Here is a 17738-nt window from a genome sequence, read left to right as displayed (position 1 = left end):
CTACTGGGGTAATTATTTAGGGCGGAATCTGGTTAGAGTTAGGACTAATGGCAGGAGGACTCAACAGGAGCGCTTACAAAGGGTTGCGATGGATAATGGGGTTGTTCATTTCACAGAAGATCACGTAGAAAGGTCTCTTACCTGGTTGGATGTTGCTGGTTGGTGGCTGCAGGCACCACAGGCCAACACGGTCTGAAGCTGGTCTCCTTTACCTCGGGTTCTTCACCACGGGGCTGCACTGGCAGGGGCTGCCCTGGGTGTGTGCTCTAAGTGGGTTTCTGAAGAACAATCGGGGGAGGGGGTGGGATGGGAGGAGGGATGGGAACAAGGAAGTGGGTCAGGGGTTGTTACAATCTGATTGGCCCACGCTGGGTCCTTACCGGGATGAGTAAGACTTGCCCGAGGACCCACAGAGGTTTTTCTTTCTCCCCCTGATGCCATGGAAAGGGAGAAGGGACTACCTGTAGTCCCTTCTCCCCGATCCCTGGCCACCATTTTGTTTCTCGAGCTCCAGAAATAAATGCTAGGACTCCCCTGGTATGACGTGCCGGGCTACTAATAGCAATAGAACACCTTTGGAGGGGAGGGGACTACCACTCTGGTATGCCCCCAAAGCTACGTTAAAGCCTGCACTTGGTCTTGTGACTAATGCCCCCCTCCACCCCCTTCTCGGGTGCTATTGCTTCAATTAACTGATAAGTAAAAAGATGCAATAATTATAGTATTACTAACGTATAGATACATGTTTATTTTTTTAAGGCTACTGTGTGTTTCTAAATATTCACCATGAAAACCATTCCACTCCGAAAAAAAGATGAACTCCATAACCCACAAAGGCACATGTTTAAACCAATAGGTGCAATATCAAATTAAACACTGAGAAACATCCAATTACAGAATTTTATACAACTTTGACATTCCAGGTCAAGCTGGATATTAGTAACCAGGCATATGAAATGTAAAATTTCGAGTGCAGGCCTCATGGACTGGTGGGAAACAAATGTTGTAGGAGGTCCGAAAGATAAATAATATCTAAAGAAAATCACATTTTGGGTTGGGTATATAGATGAACGGTGAAGAAAGAGAACTGAAGGAATTTGTATGCTAGCTTAATCGGAACACTGTATATAAAATATACAGAAGCAAATAGTGATCATCAAATTGTATATTTAGTCCTTGGCATCTGTGTTGAATCCGACCAGATTGTAACCAGAATGTATAGAAATGATTTGCTGCAAGCGAATAGTTGGCAATTTGAAAGGTAGCATTCCATATGGTGAAAAGTTCAGAATTAGATGAAACTGTCTCACACCAAATACTTGTCTTACGGAATATGCTTTTGGCAGTTAGATGAGTAATAATAGAAAGCATCTGAAATGGGTGACAGCATATGTTCAGCTAGTAAGGATTGTTGGGTGGGAGGGATCAAATGACCACAAAACTAAAATGGAAAAGAAATACATCTTTGATTAATGTAACAAAGGATGATAAACTAATTATAGAACCACCCGTAGTGATCAAGTGAATGAAATTAAAAATATTGTTAATCGGGGCTCCTGAGGTCCAATTGGAAAGTAAAAGAATATTGGTGGAAAAGCATCACATACTTTTAGAAAGTTACCCTCGTTGAGTAACTGTTGGTACCATGTTTCTATCAACCCAAAACAAATAGAGTGAAATATGTTAAGAAAAAAATTTAAGTTTCTTCAAATGTAGAAAGTAGGTGCGTGTATAATAAATCTAAATATCAGAAACAGAGGACAAGACAATTCATAGACAGATACATCATTAAACATGTGTTGTATATGTCCTGCAGTGTGTGTGATATGTAACATATTGGTAGTACAATTTGTAGTTAAAGAACTCATAACATGCAACATATGAGAGCCATATCCAAGAGGGATTATACATATTTTGCATGACAAATTCATGAGATCTGATGGAAAATATCTTTTTCACAATTAATCAGGTTCCTATTAAACCTTGTGAGGGTCCTCAAGAGAAGACTGCGAATGTGGGCACGAGGCATCAAATAAGCTATAATGTGAATGAATTCTGTACATATATGTGATTAATCTGATTTATGTGTCATTGAGGATTAGATTATGGTCCAGTTTTTCACCCTTCATTAATCTGTTAATTCATAAGTAGATGCTTGTTGGGGGTGACAAAGTTAGGGTGCCACGGACCTCGGCTGGAACACTTCGCCAATCCCGACGCAAGATCAGGCTACTAAGCCTCCACCTGGCACCCTAACTTGGGTGAACCAGCTGCCAGCTCTACTACGAGCCTGCTACCACTTCACCTCTGCCTTAATAAAGATTTTGGTTGAAACGTGTGTCGGCTTTTTGTTTTCACCACCTCGGGCATAATTTGCCACACTAACCGTGTTGATAGTATACACCAATAAAACACTTGCCTACAACCTAAGGACTGGATTATTAATAGACAGTAACTAATAGCAGAAGTGCTAATATTGGACCAATGGATCCAGCCAGCGCCCACACCTAACAAGGGTTTGTCACCCCAACAAGCATCAAATTACTCGGGAACCCCGGAGTTGGTCCCCAGACAAACCATGCGCCAGGCTGCAGGCTAAACTTCAACTACCAATAGAAGGTGCGCAGGGGACCGGAAGTCCCGACCATAAAACTCCAAACCTTTTGAAACTTTAATTCATAAGTATGTGTTCTTTAGGATGTTGAATAGAGATTATGAAAATCATGTCCAAATAATGTGAAAAACATTTCAGTAAACGGTTGTTATTCGCTATCAATAGTAATCATTCGATGTATGCATGTTGAAATTAGGTTTGTTATATGGATCACGCACTGGTGATTAAGACATGTCCACTTAGGCGGTACTCTTATCTCCAGCGTTATTTTAAACATTGTTTTGATATGAATTTGTAAATACAATATTATCCTTCCCGAGCCACAATGTACATTACGGCAATATTTTGCATAAAGGGTTTATTAGAACCATGCACAGTAGTGACCACCTTACTCCTAGTCCATAGTCCCCTTTCCTCCATACTTGTGGGACATCTCTCCGTCCTGTGGGACGGGACCGGAGCACTTTGTAAAAAGCATCCACATTTTTTTTTTCAAAAATGTGTCCCTCCTCTCTTTCCTGCGTGGGGCCCGGCACGCGGCCGTAACCCCGCCCACTGTGGCTCCGCCCCGCGCATCCCCCATCAGTCCTTTTCTATCGCCGGGTCAAAGACCCATTAGCAATAGCAGAGGAACCTTATTAGAGGGGATTGCGGGCGGGCGTATGGAGGAAAGGGGACTATGGATATAGGAGTAAGGTGGTCACTACGGTGAGTAACCTGGTAATACTCCTACGTCCCGTCCCCTTTCCTCCATACTTGTGGGAGATTCCCAAGCACTCCTTACAGGAACTACGGGTGGCTGGAAATACCCCTTACTGAAACAGGTTCTTCAGCACAGCCTGATCAAACTGAGCGTCCGCTCTAGAGCTCATGTCGAGACAGTAATGCTTACAGAAAGCAGATGGGGAGGCCCAAGTAGCTGCCCTAGCGATGGACTCCCAGGGAACATATTTCTGAAAAGCAACCGCTGCTGCCTTGCCCCGCACCAGGTGTGCATGGATACCTTTAGGAGGTTTCAGCCTTTGGACGGTGAAAGACTCCGTGATGCAGGCGGTGATCCATGCAAGTGCTTCCGGCCCCGATCGAGCGGAGAAAAGGACCGATGGGCGATGCGTGGGGCAGAGCCATGGTGGGTGGGGTTACGGCCACGTGCCGGGCCCCACTCAGGAATGAGAGGAGGGACAATTTTTTGAAAAATAAATGTGGTTGCTTTTTACAAAGTGCTCCGGTCCCGTCCCACAGGACGGAGAGCTGTCCCAAAAGTATGGAGGAAAGGGGACGGGACGTAGGAGTATTGCTTTTTAATATGCATGTGATTTATTGGAATTGTAGCTTTGCCATATCCTATACTGTTGACTATATGCGGATAAACTGAGGTCGTGATTATCAGTTATGGAGTTCACAATATGTAAGGTACAATAACAACTGAATTGCACTGATGTGACAATTATGATGTACATGATTTTATCCAGAGTATCACTGGTTTGTATGTGGTATGGGCCACGGAGCACTATCATTTATAAATAATTTTAATCAAACAGTGCACTCCTTAGGCTTCTTGATTTTCTCTTTTTATTAGAACTATTTTTGTAACAAACCGTGCTTTAATATGAATAGCCATCATTAAATTATATGATATGCTGGTGAAATATTAATACTCTTGTCAATAGAAATGTGGTCAAATTATTATACTATCTACTGAAGCTAGTATATTTACAACCAGCCAAATATGGCACCCAACAGAGTGCCTTTGAACATGTGAACTATGTAGAAGGAGATTAATTATATTAAAGTTTACAAATGTAAAAAGCATAAAGCACTGTAATTTTAAAATGTCCTGCAACTGGGAGAGAGCTCTGAGACTGAGCGAAATGTGCCATCAGTGCTGCCTGACATCTCACTGACCATATCATTTGAAATAAACAATACACAGCATGGCATCACTGTCCTATGTAGAGAAAAACTGGATTTTATAATATGCACGCACACACTTCCAAAGGGAAAGGGTTAATGGTGCAAATTTATTTATATTCTGTTTTTCTACATTTTATATGTTGGGTTACTAATCTGTGTATGATTATATTAATGAAGAATTTCTTATTCTATACAGGTCTACAATTATAGCTGTTATAACCACAAATAGTTTCTTCAGATGTGACCTTAAGTGGCCCATTCTGAACACAGACTTGAAGTCTTGAAAGATCAGGCACCATATATGTAGTAAATGTTTTGTTTAAAATTAAATTACAATGTTCAACAGAAGAGACCATGCAAAACTTTAAAATCCAAGAGAAACAAATGGTTTCTGGATTCAGGAAAATTAGTTGCATGCAACACTTTACCTAGGTTTCAAAGTAGTATTTTAAAAATAAATTATCATAAGGTAAGGAATTGGTCAAAGGGTACAAAAGTCAACCGGTTTGTATAAACACTAGTATATTCCATTCTGTGTACTTACATTTTGTCTTGGCCGGCGCCAACCCTTAAGGTCAGCCTGGGGATAACGGGTGAAGGAGCAGGTACGACTGGTTCCACTTTGATCTGTTTGAGGCAGTAGAAAGAAAACACATCATGTACCACCAATAAAAAGAGGCAACCGCTTTGAGGATTGTAAGCACAAAGGCAGCGTGCTTTATTAAAGGCACGCTGCTCTGGTACGTTTTTTTAGAATCTTGTATCATTTACAATTAGAGAATGCATATAGATAATCCTTACTTTCTTTAGCTCCGATCTTCAAAGGGAAAACCTGTAAATTATTACAGTAATCAGACAAAGCGAAATTGTGTTTATTGGAGATGTAGTAGAAATACAATTGTGTTTTTGTTTTAAACAGATGACATATTCACCTAGATCAGCTGAAAATGAGAGTTGAGAAATCCTTTATAAAAAAGGAAAAACATTTTTAAACCATTAAAAATAATATTTTAAAAACAGATTCTGGAATTGATTGATATTTTATTTCTATTGCGCTCGTACACAAGTGTTTCAGAGTGCGGCAAGGGAGGGGAACAGGGGAGAACAAAACAGCGATCTTACTAGGCCCAGTGACATTGAGAACGCGCAAGTGCATGGGAGGGGAAAAGTGCATGGAAGGGGGGAGAGGTGGAAAGTGCGAAGCAGAGGAGAAACAGATAAATAATAAAGGCAACAAACAGTGGTAATGCAGCCAGCAATCTGCAAGTGCTAGGCTTAAGGCAGCAGACAGGGTAGGTCTGATAAGTGCAGGAAGAAAAGGGGGGGCTGTATGTGTACAGATACAGACCCCAGTGCAAGGGGTGGCCCGGAGGCAGTGCGGGAGGGTGGCAGGATGAGCAGGTACCGGGGCCCAAAGGACAGAGGGTGGCCAGGTGCACGGTGCCAAGAGAGAACAGATCAGCAGGGGAGAGGGAGAGCGAAGGCAGAAGAAAAGAGGAAGGTCTTGAGGTGCTTCCGGAACCGGAGATGTTTCTCCTCAAGTTTTAGAGTGGCAGGGAGGCTGTCCCAGAGGGAGGCCCCAGTTGAAGACAGAGATCTACCCCGAGCTCGTTTCTTAGAAAAACGACTGACCCTGAGTGAGTTGGAGGTAGAGGAGCGAAGAGCTCAAGAGCGGAGGTATTTGCGGAGGGATAGCTGAAGGTATTTTGGACCCAGGCCCCAGAAAGCCTTGTGGACAATGCAGAGGGTTTTGAATGTAATCCTTGCATCCACTGGGAGCCAGTGGAGAGATTTCAGAGCTGGAGAGATACGATCCCAGGGCTTGAGGCCAAGGACAAGTCTTGCAGTCCTGTTCTGGATTAATTGCAGAGGGCGGAGAGCAGAGGAAGGTAGATTTAGAAAGAGGCTGTTACAATAGTCCAAGCTAGAGAGAACCAGAGCTTGAGATACCATGAGATTCTGGGGGAAGGAGAGGAAAGGCAGAGTACCTATGAGGAGGTGCAGTCGGAAATTTGACTATTTAGAGACCTCAGAGATGTGGGCGAAGAAGGAAAGGGTGGAGTCAAAGATGACCCCCAGGTTCTTCGCCTCTCAGGTGGGGGTAGGAGGAGGGCCAACGGAGGCCAGCCAGAGAGTGAGGGGAAAGGATGGTGAAGGTGTGCCGATGAGGAGGATCTCCGTCTTGCTGGCATTCAGACAAAGATCACTGGCGGCACACCAATCTTGAATGGCAGTTAGGCAATCAGAGATGAGATTGGGAGAGGAGGTGGCAGAGGGCAGCCTGAAAATGAGTTGAGTGTCGTCAGCGTAGCACTGGAAATTTGAGCAGAAAATGGCAATGCAGTGGGCGAGAGTTGCCAAGTATTGGTTGAAAAGCCAGGGCGAGAGGTTAGACCCCTGGGGAACACCACAGGTAGAGAGAAAGGAAGGACCCAAGTTGGACCTGGGAGGGTCGATTTGAGAGGAAAGAGGTCAGCCAGGCCAGAGCCTGATCAGTGATACCCAGGTTTTCACGGAGACAGTTGAGCAGGATGGTATGGTTGACCGTGTCGAAGGCAAAAGAAAGATCGAGGAGGATGAGGACAGAGGGAATGTTAGAGTCAATTTTGGTGAGCAGATCTTCACGGATGATTAGGAGAGCAGTTTCCGTGCTTCTGGCAGCTCTGAAGCCAGACTGGTGGTCATGGAGACAGCCAACAAAATTGGAATGAAGGTTAAGCTGAGAGATGGGCAACTTTTCCAGGAGTTTGCCAAGAAAGCGAGTAATGGAAATTGGGCGATAGTTAGCTGGACAAGAAGGATCAGCTGTGGGTTTCTTGAAAAGAGGATGCACAAAGGAGTGCTTCAGAGGGGAGGGGAAGGATCCAGAGGCAAATGATTGGTTGCAAAAATCAGCAAGGGCCGGAGCGAGGGTGTCAATGTGGTCCTTGATGGTTTTAGAGGAACAGGGATGAACCTGTTTTGAAGAGGCTTTCATAGATCGGACTTGCAACTATAAATTCAAAAATGTGACGAAAACAAATAGGAATGCAAAATCTAAATTATATGGGGAAGCAAAAACATTTTATTTATTTATTGTTGCATTTATTTCAGCGCACAAAGCTCTCGGGCATCTAGGTGCTAGTTACAGAAAGTGCACGATACATAAGAGGACTGCACGAAAGAGCATATGGTTGCAGACATACAGTGGTGTGAGTACACAGCCTGGCAAAGCCTCACCTCATGTTACGGGGGGCTACCTCAGACAGCTTAAGAGTCAAATAGCAAAATGATGTCCCCTGAAAGGTAACCAAAGTAAACAGCAGTAACATTTAAATGTAAAAAAAAACAGCAACTACTCCACCTACTTCCCTGCATCGTTCATTTTTAGTTTTGGATTATTTAGCAGACACTTTTTATTTATTAAATCAACGCTGCAGATGTGCAGAGATGAGGGTTGGCAAGACAGGGGCAGATCTAGATCCTGCATAACTTGAGGCTGCCCTGTCTTGTGTCTCAGTCACTTAAGGGACATGCACTGGGTATTATTTGTATTTTCATATGTTTTTTAGGGTCAGGCAGAGGGTATGCACTCTGGCGGCTGGCTGATCACCAACCATTGCCAAAGACAGTCTACAAATGCAAATCATGTCCACACATGGTAAGCCATCCCTACCACAGAGGAGCATCGCCAAGCAGCCAATTTACAGTCTCTGGAACTTGGGGTGGAGGCAACTGAAGCAGTTCCCTTTAGAAAATCAACAATTGGTGGCTTTACCAAAGTTTAATGGAGGTTGCCAATTTCAGTCTGACACTTCTTGAATGATGGTCGTAGAGCTCACAAGCCTCACATAATGCTGTCACAGTAACTTTGCGGCAGAGACCAATGCCTACTGTACCTTCTTTCTGAGTTCAAATATATCTGAGCCATGCCATCAAAACCCTGCTTGCACAAAATAGCTTGTTGGTGACCATTTGTCACTGCTGCAAATAGTATGAGCTACACTGACAAAGGAAACTGAAATCTGTACACATTATAAAGGTGTCCCCAGAAAATGGATGACAACTAAAAAAGGCAGAAGGACCTACAACTTTGCCAACTTTACTTCTGCGCATTCTATAGAACCCTACTGATAGGAAGGACAAAACATTTAGAAAAGTGAGTGGCTGCATTGAATATGAGCCTTGGTTCACAAAGGGGCAGGCCAGCTGTCAGACACAGTCGCTACAAAACCCTCTTACCAATTGCAATATGGTGAATATGATTTACCAGGTTACTCACCGTAGTGACCACCTTACTCCTAGTCCATAGTCCCCTTTCCTCCATACTTCTGGGACAGCTCTCCGTCCTATGGGACGGGACCGGAGCACTTTGTAAAAAGCATCAAAACTATTTTCAAAAATGTGTCCCTCTCTTTCCTGCGCCGGGCCCGGCATGCGGCCGTAACCCCGCCCACCTTGGCTCCGGCCAGCGCATCGCCCATCAGTCCTTTTCTATCGCAGGGTCCAAGACCCATTAGCAATCACAGAGGAACCTTATTAGAGGGGACGGCGGGCGTATGGAGGAAAGGGGACTATGGACTAGGAGTAAGGTGGTCACTACGGTGAGTAACATGGTAATACTCCTACGTCCCGTCCCCTTTCCTCCATACTTATGGGAGATTCCCAAGCACTCCTTACAGGAACTATGGGTGGATGGAAATACCCCTTACTGAAACAGGTTCTTCAGCACAGCCTGGCCGAACCGAGCATCAGCTCTAGAGCTCATATCGAGGCAGTAATGCTAGCAGAAAGCAGATGGGGAGGCACCAGTAGCCGATTTAGCGACTGACTCCCAGGGAACATACTTCTGAAAAGCAACCGCAGCTGCCTTGCCTCGCACCTGGTGTGCATGGATACCTTTAGGAGGTTTCAGCTTTTGGACGGTGAAAGAATCCGTGATACAGGCGGTAATCCATCTGGAAATAGGTGCCTTAGACGTCGACCTGCCCTGAGGCTTACCGAAGGTCACAAACAATTGGGAAGAGCTCCGAAGCTCGGAAGTCCTGTCCAGGTAGAAACTAAGAGCTCTTTGGACATCCAGGCAGTGTAGAGTCCCTTTCCGCCTCCGAGGCAGGGTTCGGCAAAAGACCGGAAGGTAAATCAACTGATTCAGATGGAATTCGGTCACTACCTTTGGTAGGAAAGCTGGGTTTGTCCGAAGGACTACCTTGTCCTTGTAAAAGACCAAGAAAGGGTGCTCCACCGACAATGCCTGGAGCTCACTCACTCTCCTCGCTGAAGTAACGGCTACCAGAAAGGACTCTTTCCAGGACACCTACTTGAGGTCAACCGTAGCCATTGGCTCAAAGGGTTTATGGCACAGCGCCGTCAGGACTACATTTAGGTCCCAAGGCGGGTGCGGACTACGAACCGGAGGGTAGAGGAGTGTCAAGCCTGCAAAATGCCTCTTAACCACTGGCTTACTCAGAGAATAAGAGCATGGGCCTATAGCAAGATAAGCGGAAACCGCTGAAAGGTAAGTTCCGCATGACAGAACGTAAACACCCGACTCTGCTAGGGAGGACACGAAGGACAGCACCATGTCAATCGTAGCCACCCTTGGATCCAACTGCTTTTCCAAACACCAACGACAGAACCTGAGCCATTTACTTCTGTATTGGGATCTGGTTGAGGGTTCCCTGACTGCCTGGATAATACGCATGTTATCAGTAGACAAGTTAAAATGCTCTAAGGCTTGAACTCAGGCACCATGCCGTCAAGCTGAGCGATTGTGGGGAGGGGTGCCACATCTGCTGTTCCCCTTGATGAAGAAGATCTGGGGTTACTGGTAACCTGATCAGCAGAAACACTGACAGGTGTTGAAGTTCTGAGAACCAAAAACTGGCCGGCCACCACAGGCCATGAGCAGAAGGGAACAGTTCACAAAGTTCTTCAGCTTCCCAATCGCTCGGTGAACTAGAGGCAGAGGCGGGAAGGCGTAAGCTCTCATGTTGTGCCTTGGAATCTCGAGAGCATCCCCCAGAGAGGAGGCTCTCAGCCCCCCTCTGGAGGCATACCGGGGAAGCTTCTTGTTTACCACCGTAGCGAAAAGGTCCACCTCCGGTGTGCCCCAGCGCAAGAAAATCCATGAGAGGATCTCCGCCTTCAACTCCCACTCGTAGCTGACCACTGTCCGCCGGCTGAGGGCATCCGCTGTGACATTCAGCTGGCCCGGGATGTGCACCGCAAGCAGCCAGACGCCATGAAGCATGGCCCACTCCTATTTCTGGATGGACAGATCAACCAAAGGTGCCCACCCGGCAGGCAACAAAAAATTGTGCGGAAGGGGTATCCGAGCATTCCGGTCATAAACTGACCGATAAGGATGCGCACAAGGCCGAGAAACCAGCCCTACACCTGAGGCAGATGGCGCAGCTGTAGGGGTAGCATTCAAAATGGCCGCCGCGGTCGTGGCGGGAACGGGCGCCATTTTGTCATCACCTGAGGGGAACTGCGGCACGAGAGGAAGTGAGGCAGGGGTCCCCGTCGATGGATCAGGGGTCTTAACTTTAGCCTTAACATAAGGAACCTCGGCAGAGCCGGTACTTTGAGGCCTGGAATGTTTCTGCGACATACCAACCGCCAAATTAGCCTACTCAGGAAGGACCTCGACGCGGCCGGTAAAAGAAGCATTCCCTTCTTTGCCCCCGCAACAGATCTGGTGTCGCCGCAAGAGCAGGAACGGTGAGAAACAACCTTCACCGATAAGGCCTTGCCAGACCCTCAGAAATGTTGGTAGCTTTGGCCTCTGTACGAGAGACCTCGGACCCAGGTCCGGTAACAGCCTTACTCGCACAGGCCTCGAACATCCGTTCGGTAGCACCAAGCCCCACCAAGGCCTCGGGGCGCACCCCGGCATAAGAGCCAGTCGTCCAAATACGGATACTCATGGATACCCTGGAGACGAAGTCCTGAAGATCCACAACGCCAAAAATGAGCCAATCGCCCATCTGCAAGGAGGATCGTATCTGGCTGGGCGTGATCATCTTGAATTTCTCTTGGGGTAGGAAAAGATTGAACTGGGAAAGGTCTAGGATGGTGCGCAGGCCAGCCTGGTTGGGTTTGGGCACCGTAAACAGCCGGGAGTAGAAGCCCTCTCCTCGCTCCCCAAAGGGAACGGGTTCCACAGCTCTGAGGTGCAGAAGTTTCTGAACCTCGGCCTTGAGGGAGGGTGAGCCCGACAGCTGAAAAGGAGGGTTGATGGGTGGGGTAGGGGTTAAAGGTAAGCGGAAGCCCGCTCGAGCGACTGACGAGACCCATCTGTCTTCTGTGATGGTCTGCCATGCCTCCCAATGAGACGCAATGCATCCTCCCACCGGGGTCTCGTGCGAGCACGGAAAACCCTCATTTGGCAGGTTTATCGGTGGCAGTGCCACCTGAACCTGATGAGGAGGCTGAGGAGTGGGAGAAATAAAGCGTGCGCTGTTGTCTACGGCGGTTATTCCCCGCGGGAGTATCCACTCTGCGATTTTTGCGGTCGAGGAAGCCCCTAAAACCAGAGGAAGGTCGACCTTGAGACAATGGCCTTTGAGTCTTGAAGGGAGGTTTAACCAGAAAAGACAAAGATTTAGCCGTCTGAGTGCTGTCTTTGGTTTTGGTGAGCTCTACATCAGTAGAAGAGTGAAAAAGCTCCTTACCATCAAATGGAAGGTACAGAACCTTGTCTTGCACCTCCTTCGAGAACTTAGTGGCCTGCAGCCATGCTTGCCGTGAGGTATCAACCCCTAACATCAGACCCCAAGCCGAGGTGTCTACGTGGTGAGCCGCAGCCTCCAGGAGATCCTGGGCCAAGACCCTGGCATCGGAAAGTCCTCCTCTGAAATCCTCCAGCTTCTCGACCGGGATATGCTCCTCAAACTCCGACAGACCTCTCCACATCCGCATGTTAGCTCCCGCCAAAATCAATTCTGCATTTGCCTGCCTGAGCTGCAAGGCCGAATTGGCAAAGATTTTCCTCCCTAGGGCGTCCAGGAGCTTGTCCTCCTTTCCCAAGACCTGAGTCGCCGTCGCGGAGGAGAAAGCTGCAGGTTTGGATTGCAAAGTGGCCGCAGCCACCAACCACTGTGGAGGAGGGAGGCGGACAAGACGACAAGGCCACTTCTTCCGAGGAATGTAGCCTGTACCTCGCAACAATCTTTTTATTTACAAAAAGTCCAGAGTGTGGCCCAAACTCTTCGGACATCGGCCAGAACATCGTTCTGCAAGAACAGGCAGTACGCTCCAAAGGAGACAAGGTGAACGCCCCAGAAAGCACGCCCTCCTGCAGAGCAGGTGCCTCGGGCACCGGAACATCCAAGAAGCTCATCATGTCCAGTACCCGGTCATGGAAAGCTCTGGTAGAGCGGGGCAGGTCCTCGTTGCCCTGATCACCTTGAGGGTCATCTGACAGGGCCGGCTCCTGTTGAGCCGAGTCAGGCACTGCCTTGTCCACTGGGGACAACGGCGACGCAGGGGGAGGCACCACGGGCAAGGGAGGCGCCGGCGGAACCACCGACGGGACGGTTGGAGCCGGAGGCACGGGTGGACATATCTCCTTGAAAAGGCCCTTGAAATATTCTCTCATGGGGTCGGTGCGCATAAGTGCTTGAAACTTACCAAAAAAAGGCGTCCTCAGGAGATTGTTTTGGAACCTGAGGAGGCCTCATGAGGGACAAAACCAGGGACGCAACGGGGACGGGTGCCACACCGGCCCCTCCGCCGACGTATCCACATAAATCAAGGGAGCCGCCCCCGTGGGCAACGAAACATTGTGCGAAAGAGGCATCCGGGCGTTCCAATCAAAAACTGGCTGGTAAGGATGCGGACAAGGGACCTTAGGTTCACCCGAAGGACCGAACCCTACACCAGGGGCCGATGGCGTAGTTGTAGGGGTAGTACCTAAAATGGCCACCGTGGTCGTGGCGGGAATGGGCGCCATTTTGTCCTCATCTGAGGGGAACTGCGGCACGTGTGGAAGTGAGGCAGGGGTCCCCGTCGATGGAACAGGGGTCTTAATTTTAGCCTTAATGTAAGGAACCTCGGCAGAGCCGGTACTATGAGGCCTGGAATGTTTCTGCGACATACCAATCGCCAACTGAGCCTTCGAAGGAAGAGCCTCGGCACTGCCGGTAAAAGAAGAAACCTTCTTCTTTGCCCCCTCAACAGATCTGGTGTCACCACAAGAGCGGGAACGGTGCGCTGTCACCGACAGGGCCTTGCCGGGCCCCTCAGAACTGTTGGTAGCCTTAGCCTCTGTAAGAGGAACCTCGGACCTAGGCCCGGTAGAAGCCTTATCGGCACAGACCTCGAACATGCGTTCGGTAACCTCAAGCCCAGCCAAGACCCCGGGGCGAACCCCGGTTTTGTTTTTGAGGGAAGCCGAAAGAACGTCCTGAGAAAACTCTGGTAGAATTATTAGGCCCGACAGGCACCTCAGGGTGAACCCCGGTAACAGAGCGATCGACGCCCCTCCCAGCTCGAAAGGAACCCGGGAAGGTATCCTCCCGGCTGGGGTGCTCTGAAAATCAAAGAACTTACCGGGCGATTTTTCTTCTCGTCGATGAACGCCTGAAAATGTGAAGGAGGAGTCCGACCGAACACCTCCTCCCACCGCTCCAACCGACGTTGAAGAGCCCGGACCGAAAGGGAGTCACAGTAAAAACAGGAGTCCCAACGGTGTTCCGGACCCAAACACTCTAAACAAAGAGGATGGGGATCCGCCCCCTCGCGAAGCGACAGTGACACGATGAACAGTCTGGAAAATCTAGTTTAAAAGACAGACTAGTAAACGAACGCTAACGAGAGCCAGAGGGGAAAAACGGAAGAAAACTTCCGAGAATGCAAGTCCGTCCGGCCCCGATCGTGCGGAGAAAAGGACTGATGGGCGATGCGCGGGGCAGAGCCAAGGTGGGCGGGGTTCGGCCGTGTGCCTGGCCCCGCGCAGGAAAGAGAGGAGGGACACATTTTTGAAAAAAATGTGATGCTTTTTACAAAGTGCTCCGGTCGCGTCCCACAGGACGGAGAGATGTCCCATAAGTATGGAGGAAAGGGGAAGGGACGTAGGAGTAATTTAGGATCACTTGTCCCGATGCGAAACGTTATATTGGCAAGACCACACGCCCAGTAAGAATTCACCAGATTAATCACAAGATCTATATACCAAACAACAACGTGACCGCACCTTCATTTGCACACATGGCAAATATAACTGGAAGTGGGCCGGCTTAGAGAAGGTATGCTTAGACTCCTTGATCACACAGTCATGCTCTTATTATTCGCATCTGTGCTAACTTTGTCACTTCCAAGTCCTTTTTTCTCTTCATTACTGTATTCCACCTCATGTATGTACTGCAACTAGCGCCCAGATGCCCTCGGGCTCGGCACGCTCTGCAAATGAAAATAAATAAATGCTTAGCCTTTAAGAAATTAGGGACAGAGTGGTTCCTTTCCCATAAAAGAAAACCGTGGATCAATCTGGCCTGGTCAATAATGTAGAATGGAAAAGATTGCCCATCCAATGAAGTGTCCAAATATACGAGGAAAATAGCCCCTAGGAAGAGATCAACATTGAAATGCCCAGTAAGTGTATCACTATCACCAGATTTGTGAGATAAGAGAAAAGACGTGTTACAGTTCATAGATTATGAAGTCTGAGGAGATTAATTGCATCACAATTAGAAGCAATTCAGTTTTAAAAAGGATGTTGGGGGGAGAATATAGGCATGCACTTATTTCAAAACTTGGTTTTCCATTGTTACCTTTGGTTGAGAGCAGCATGTAAATATAGGAAAGCCCCAGTCACTGCACTTTTCTGAGAGCACTTGGTGGTCCAATGGCAATGAGATGAGAGTTGAGGAGTCTGGTGGGGCATTCCGCGACCCGTGTGACATATTTAGCTATCTGCTTCACACAGAGGACCATTTTGATTTTGCACCCTAAACCTCTTTGCAACATTGGCCACAGGTACATATCGGGTGCATCCATTTCTTACAGGTGGCTGGGACCTGATGCTTGTCCACTCATTTCCAAGGCCACAAAATGTACACTTAGCACAAGTCATTGGCGAGTGTTAATTCACTCTTGTCGACTAAAGAAACTGTGTGCTGTGTTTATGTAAAGCAATGGCCTTCACTAGGTAAAGGACTTCTGCAATGATAGCAGCTTACAAATTGTAAAGAATGATTCATTTAAAGATGTTCAACTAAATCATGATTCAGAAAGTGTAAGCCATCTGAAATTACTTTTGTTAACTGATAATAATGCATGGCTTAACCAGGAGCAGTTCGTCCATAATTAGCGACTGGACAGTGACCCCCACCACCCACTGTGGACGAGCCAAGCAACCCAGCCCAGTGAAAAACATAGCACCTCCCCTCAGCTTCAGCTGATCCGACAGCAGTGTTAGCGATACATGGTCCGACTTATTTTCAGTACCCAGCCAGCGCATAACCAATTGACCATGCAAGGTCGGGGGTGTTTTGCTTCGACAACCTTGCATGGCCCATTGGACATGCAGGCTTGCGTGCTGCAGTTCCAACGGTGTTTAGGGGCACTCCTGTTTCTCGCCGCACTTTAAAGTGGCAGGGGCGGCATGATGGTAGTGCTTCAGCGCGCATGTCAGGAACCAAAAAGGGTGAAGTGCTTCACACCTCCCCTTGCTTCCTGGATCCCATCAACATGTGTGCATTAGCTAGTGGGCCATCCGGACAGCCGTGTGCGCTTGTGCATGCACGTGTATATATGCAAGTGTGCCCGGCGTGCATGCAAAGGGATGTGTCACATGTCTGGGGGTGCGAGTGTGCATGTTTACGGATGGGAATGCAGTGTGTATGTTGCAGTGTGTGAGTGAGCTTGTGAATATGTGTCCATGCAGGCCGGTGGAGTGACTCTCCGATTGGTTGGGCGAGGGGGTCGGGAGGGTCTAAATAAGTACAGCCAGTATGGACTTTCCTTACTGTGGGGAAAGAATGAACTGGTATTATGGACAAAGACATGATGAGTGTTCTTATGCAGGGAAGGGGGAACATGGGGCAGCATTAATGGACCCGTTTTCTAACAAAGGGCATAGCATTATAGCATTTTTACTGCCATTAAGAGCAAAGCCAACATGCGTGTTCTTATGTACAGATACTAAGCTACATTGGTGCATCATGTATAAACCGGCTTTAGCTCAGCCAGCAAGGAAACGCTTTTTTATACTGGCATACATTGTAGGCAACGGCACCCTACAAAATCAATTGGGAAATTCTCCTATGCGCTGGGTCCCTGGAATCTATCTTCTTTTTCATGCTAACTGTACAAATATCAACGTAAACTGTGCCTTTGCAAACCATTTTTCACAGAAAGTGTGCTATAAACTGCAACATTCTAAAGCATCATTTAGCACATTTTCGGGGGGTGGTGGTCGGTGAGAGGAGGGCACCCAAACGCCACTACATTGGCTGTGCTGCTTTGCTACGCTTGCTCGCTCACGCCCATTCATCGGAAATGTAAACACCCCTCCAATAAAAAAATAAAAAAAATCCACAGCCACCATTCGCTATAACTGACAACTTGCGCCCGAATAAAAAGTTCTAAATACAACAGGGCGCCACACTACTTTCCTTGACGGCTCTATTCGAGGCACCCACTGCTCCAGCAGACAGAAATCTCACATAATTCTGTGATATGTAATGCAAAACAACACGTCCACAGGTCCAGTATAACCTGCTTACTCACATGCATTGGAGAGCAATCACTTGATCATTTATTTAACTGGTTTAAGATGAATGGCCATTGCACCATGATGTTATATTCAAGAGAGTACAAACAACTAGCATTAAGATTATGGAGCTTCCAAACTACCCGAAGATGCAAAGTCCTGCAGTAGAAAGAGGGCTTCTTTCTCTGTGGCCATCAGAAAATACACTGTCTGGGGATTTGTTCAGTGTTATGTACGAGCAGCACTGCTTTCACCCGATCTAATACACGAGTAGGCCTAAGCCCCTTATTGCCACGAGCTGCATTTTTGGCGTTAATCTTCGAGGATTTGGCTTCTGTGCTGTAGCTCAGGGCACGACGTGATAACGTTCCAGCACGCCAAATTTCTAGAACACCAGCAGAGGAAATGTATGACACTTGTGAGATTGAAAGGGGAATTCAACATCTGCAATACTAATTAATTTGCATTATGGAAACGCGTATCCAGACTATCAATCCAAACACTAAATTC

The 17738-nt window shown here is 47.5% G+C and overlaps 1 protein-coding gene across 1 annotated transcript in view; it reads right to left on the bottom strand.

Annotated features, from left to right (window-relative positions):
• Positions 1–17738, bottom strand: part of TAF3 (TATA-box binding protein associated factor 3) — a 765220-nt gene that overhangs the window by 155474 nt on the left and 592008 nt on the right. The window contains exon 4 of the mRNA XM_069629680.1: positions 5073–5155. Coding sequence (XP_069485781.1) covers positions 5073–5155 — 83 coding nt within the window. The remainder of the gene's footprint in view (positions 1–5072; positions 5156–17738) is intronic.

The sequence above is a fragment of the Ambystoma mexicanum genome, chromosome 12 (assembly GCF_040938575.1).
Source record: "Ambystoma mexicanum isolate Mex_15411 chromosome 12, UKY_AmexF1_1, whole genome shotgun sequence".
In the NCBI taxonomy this organism is placed as follows: Eukaryota; Metazoa; Chordata; class Amphibia; order Caudata; family Ambystomatidae; genus Ambystoma; species Ambystoma mexicanum.
The sequence above is the reverse complement of the archived record's forward strand: the minus strand, read 5'-3'. Positions and strand labels throughout refer to the sequence as shown.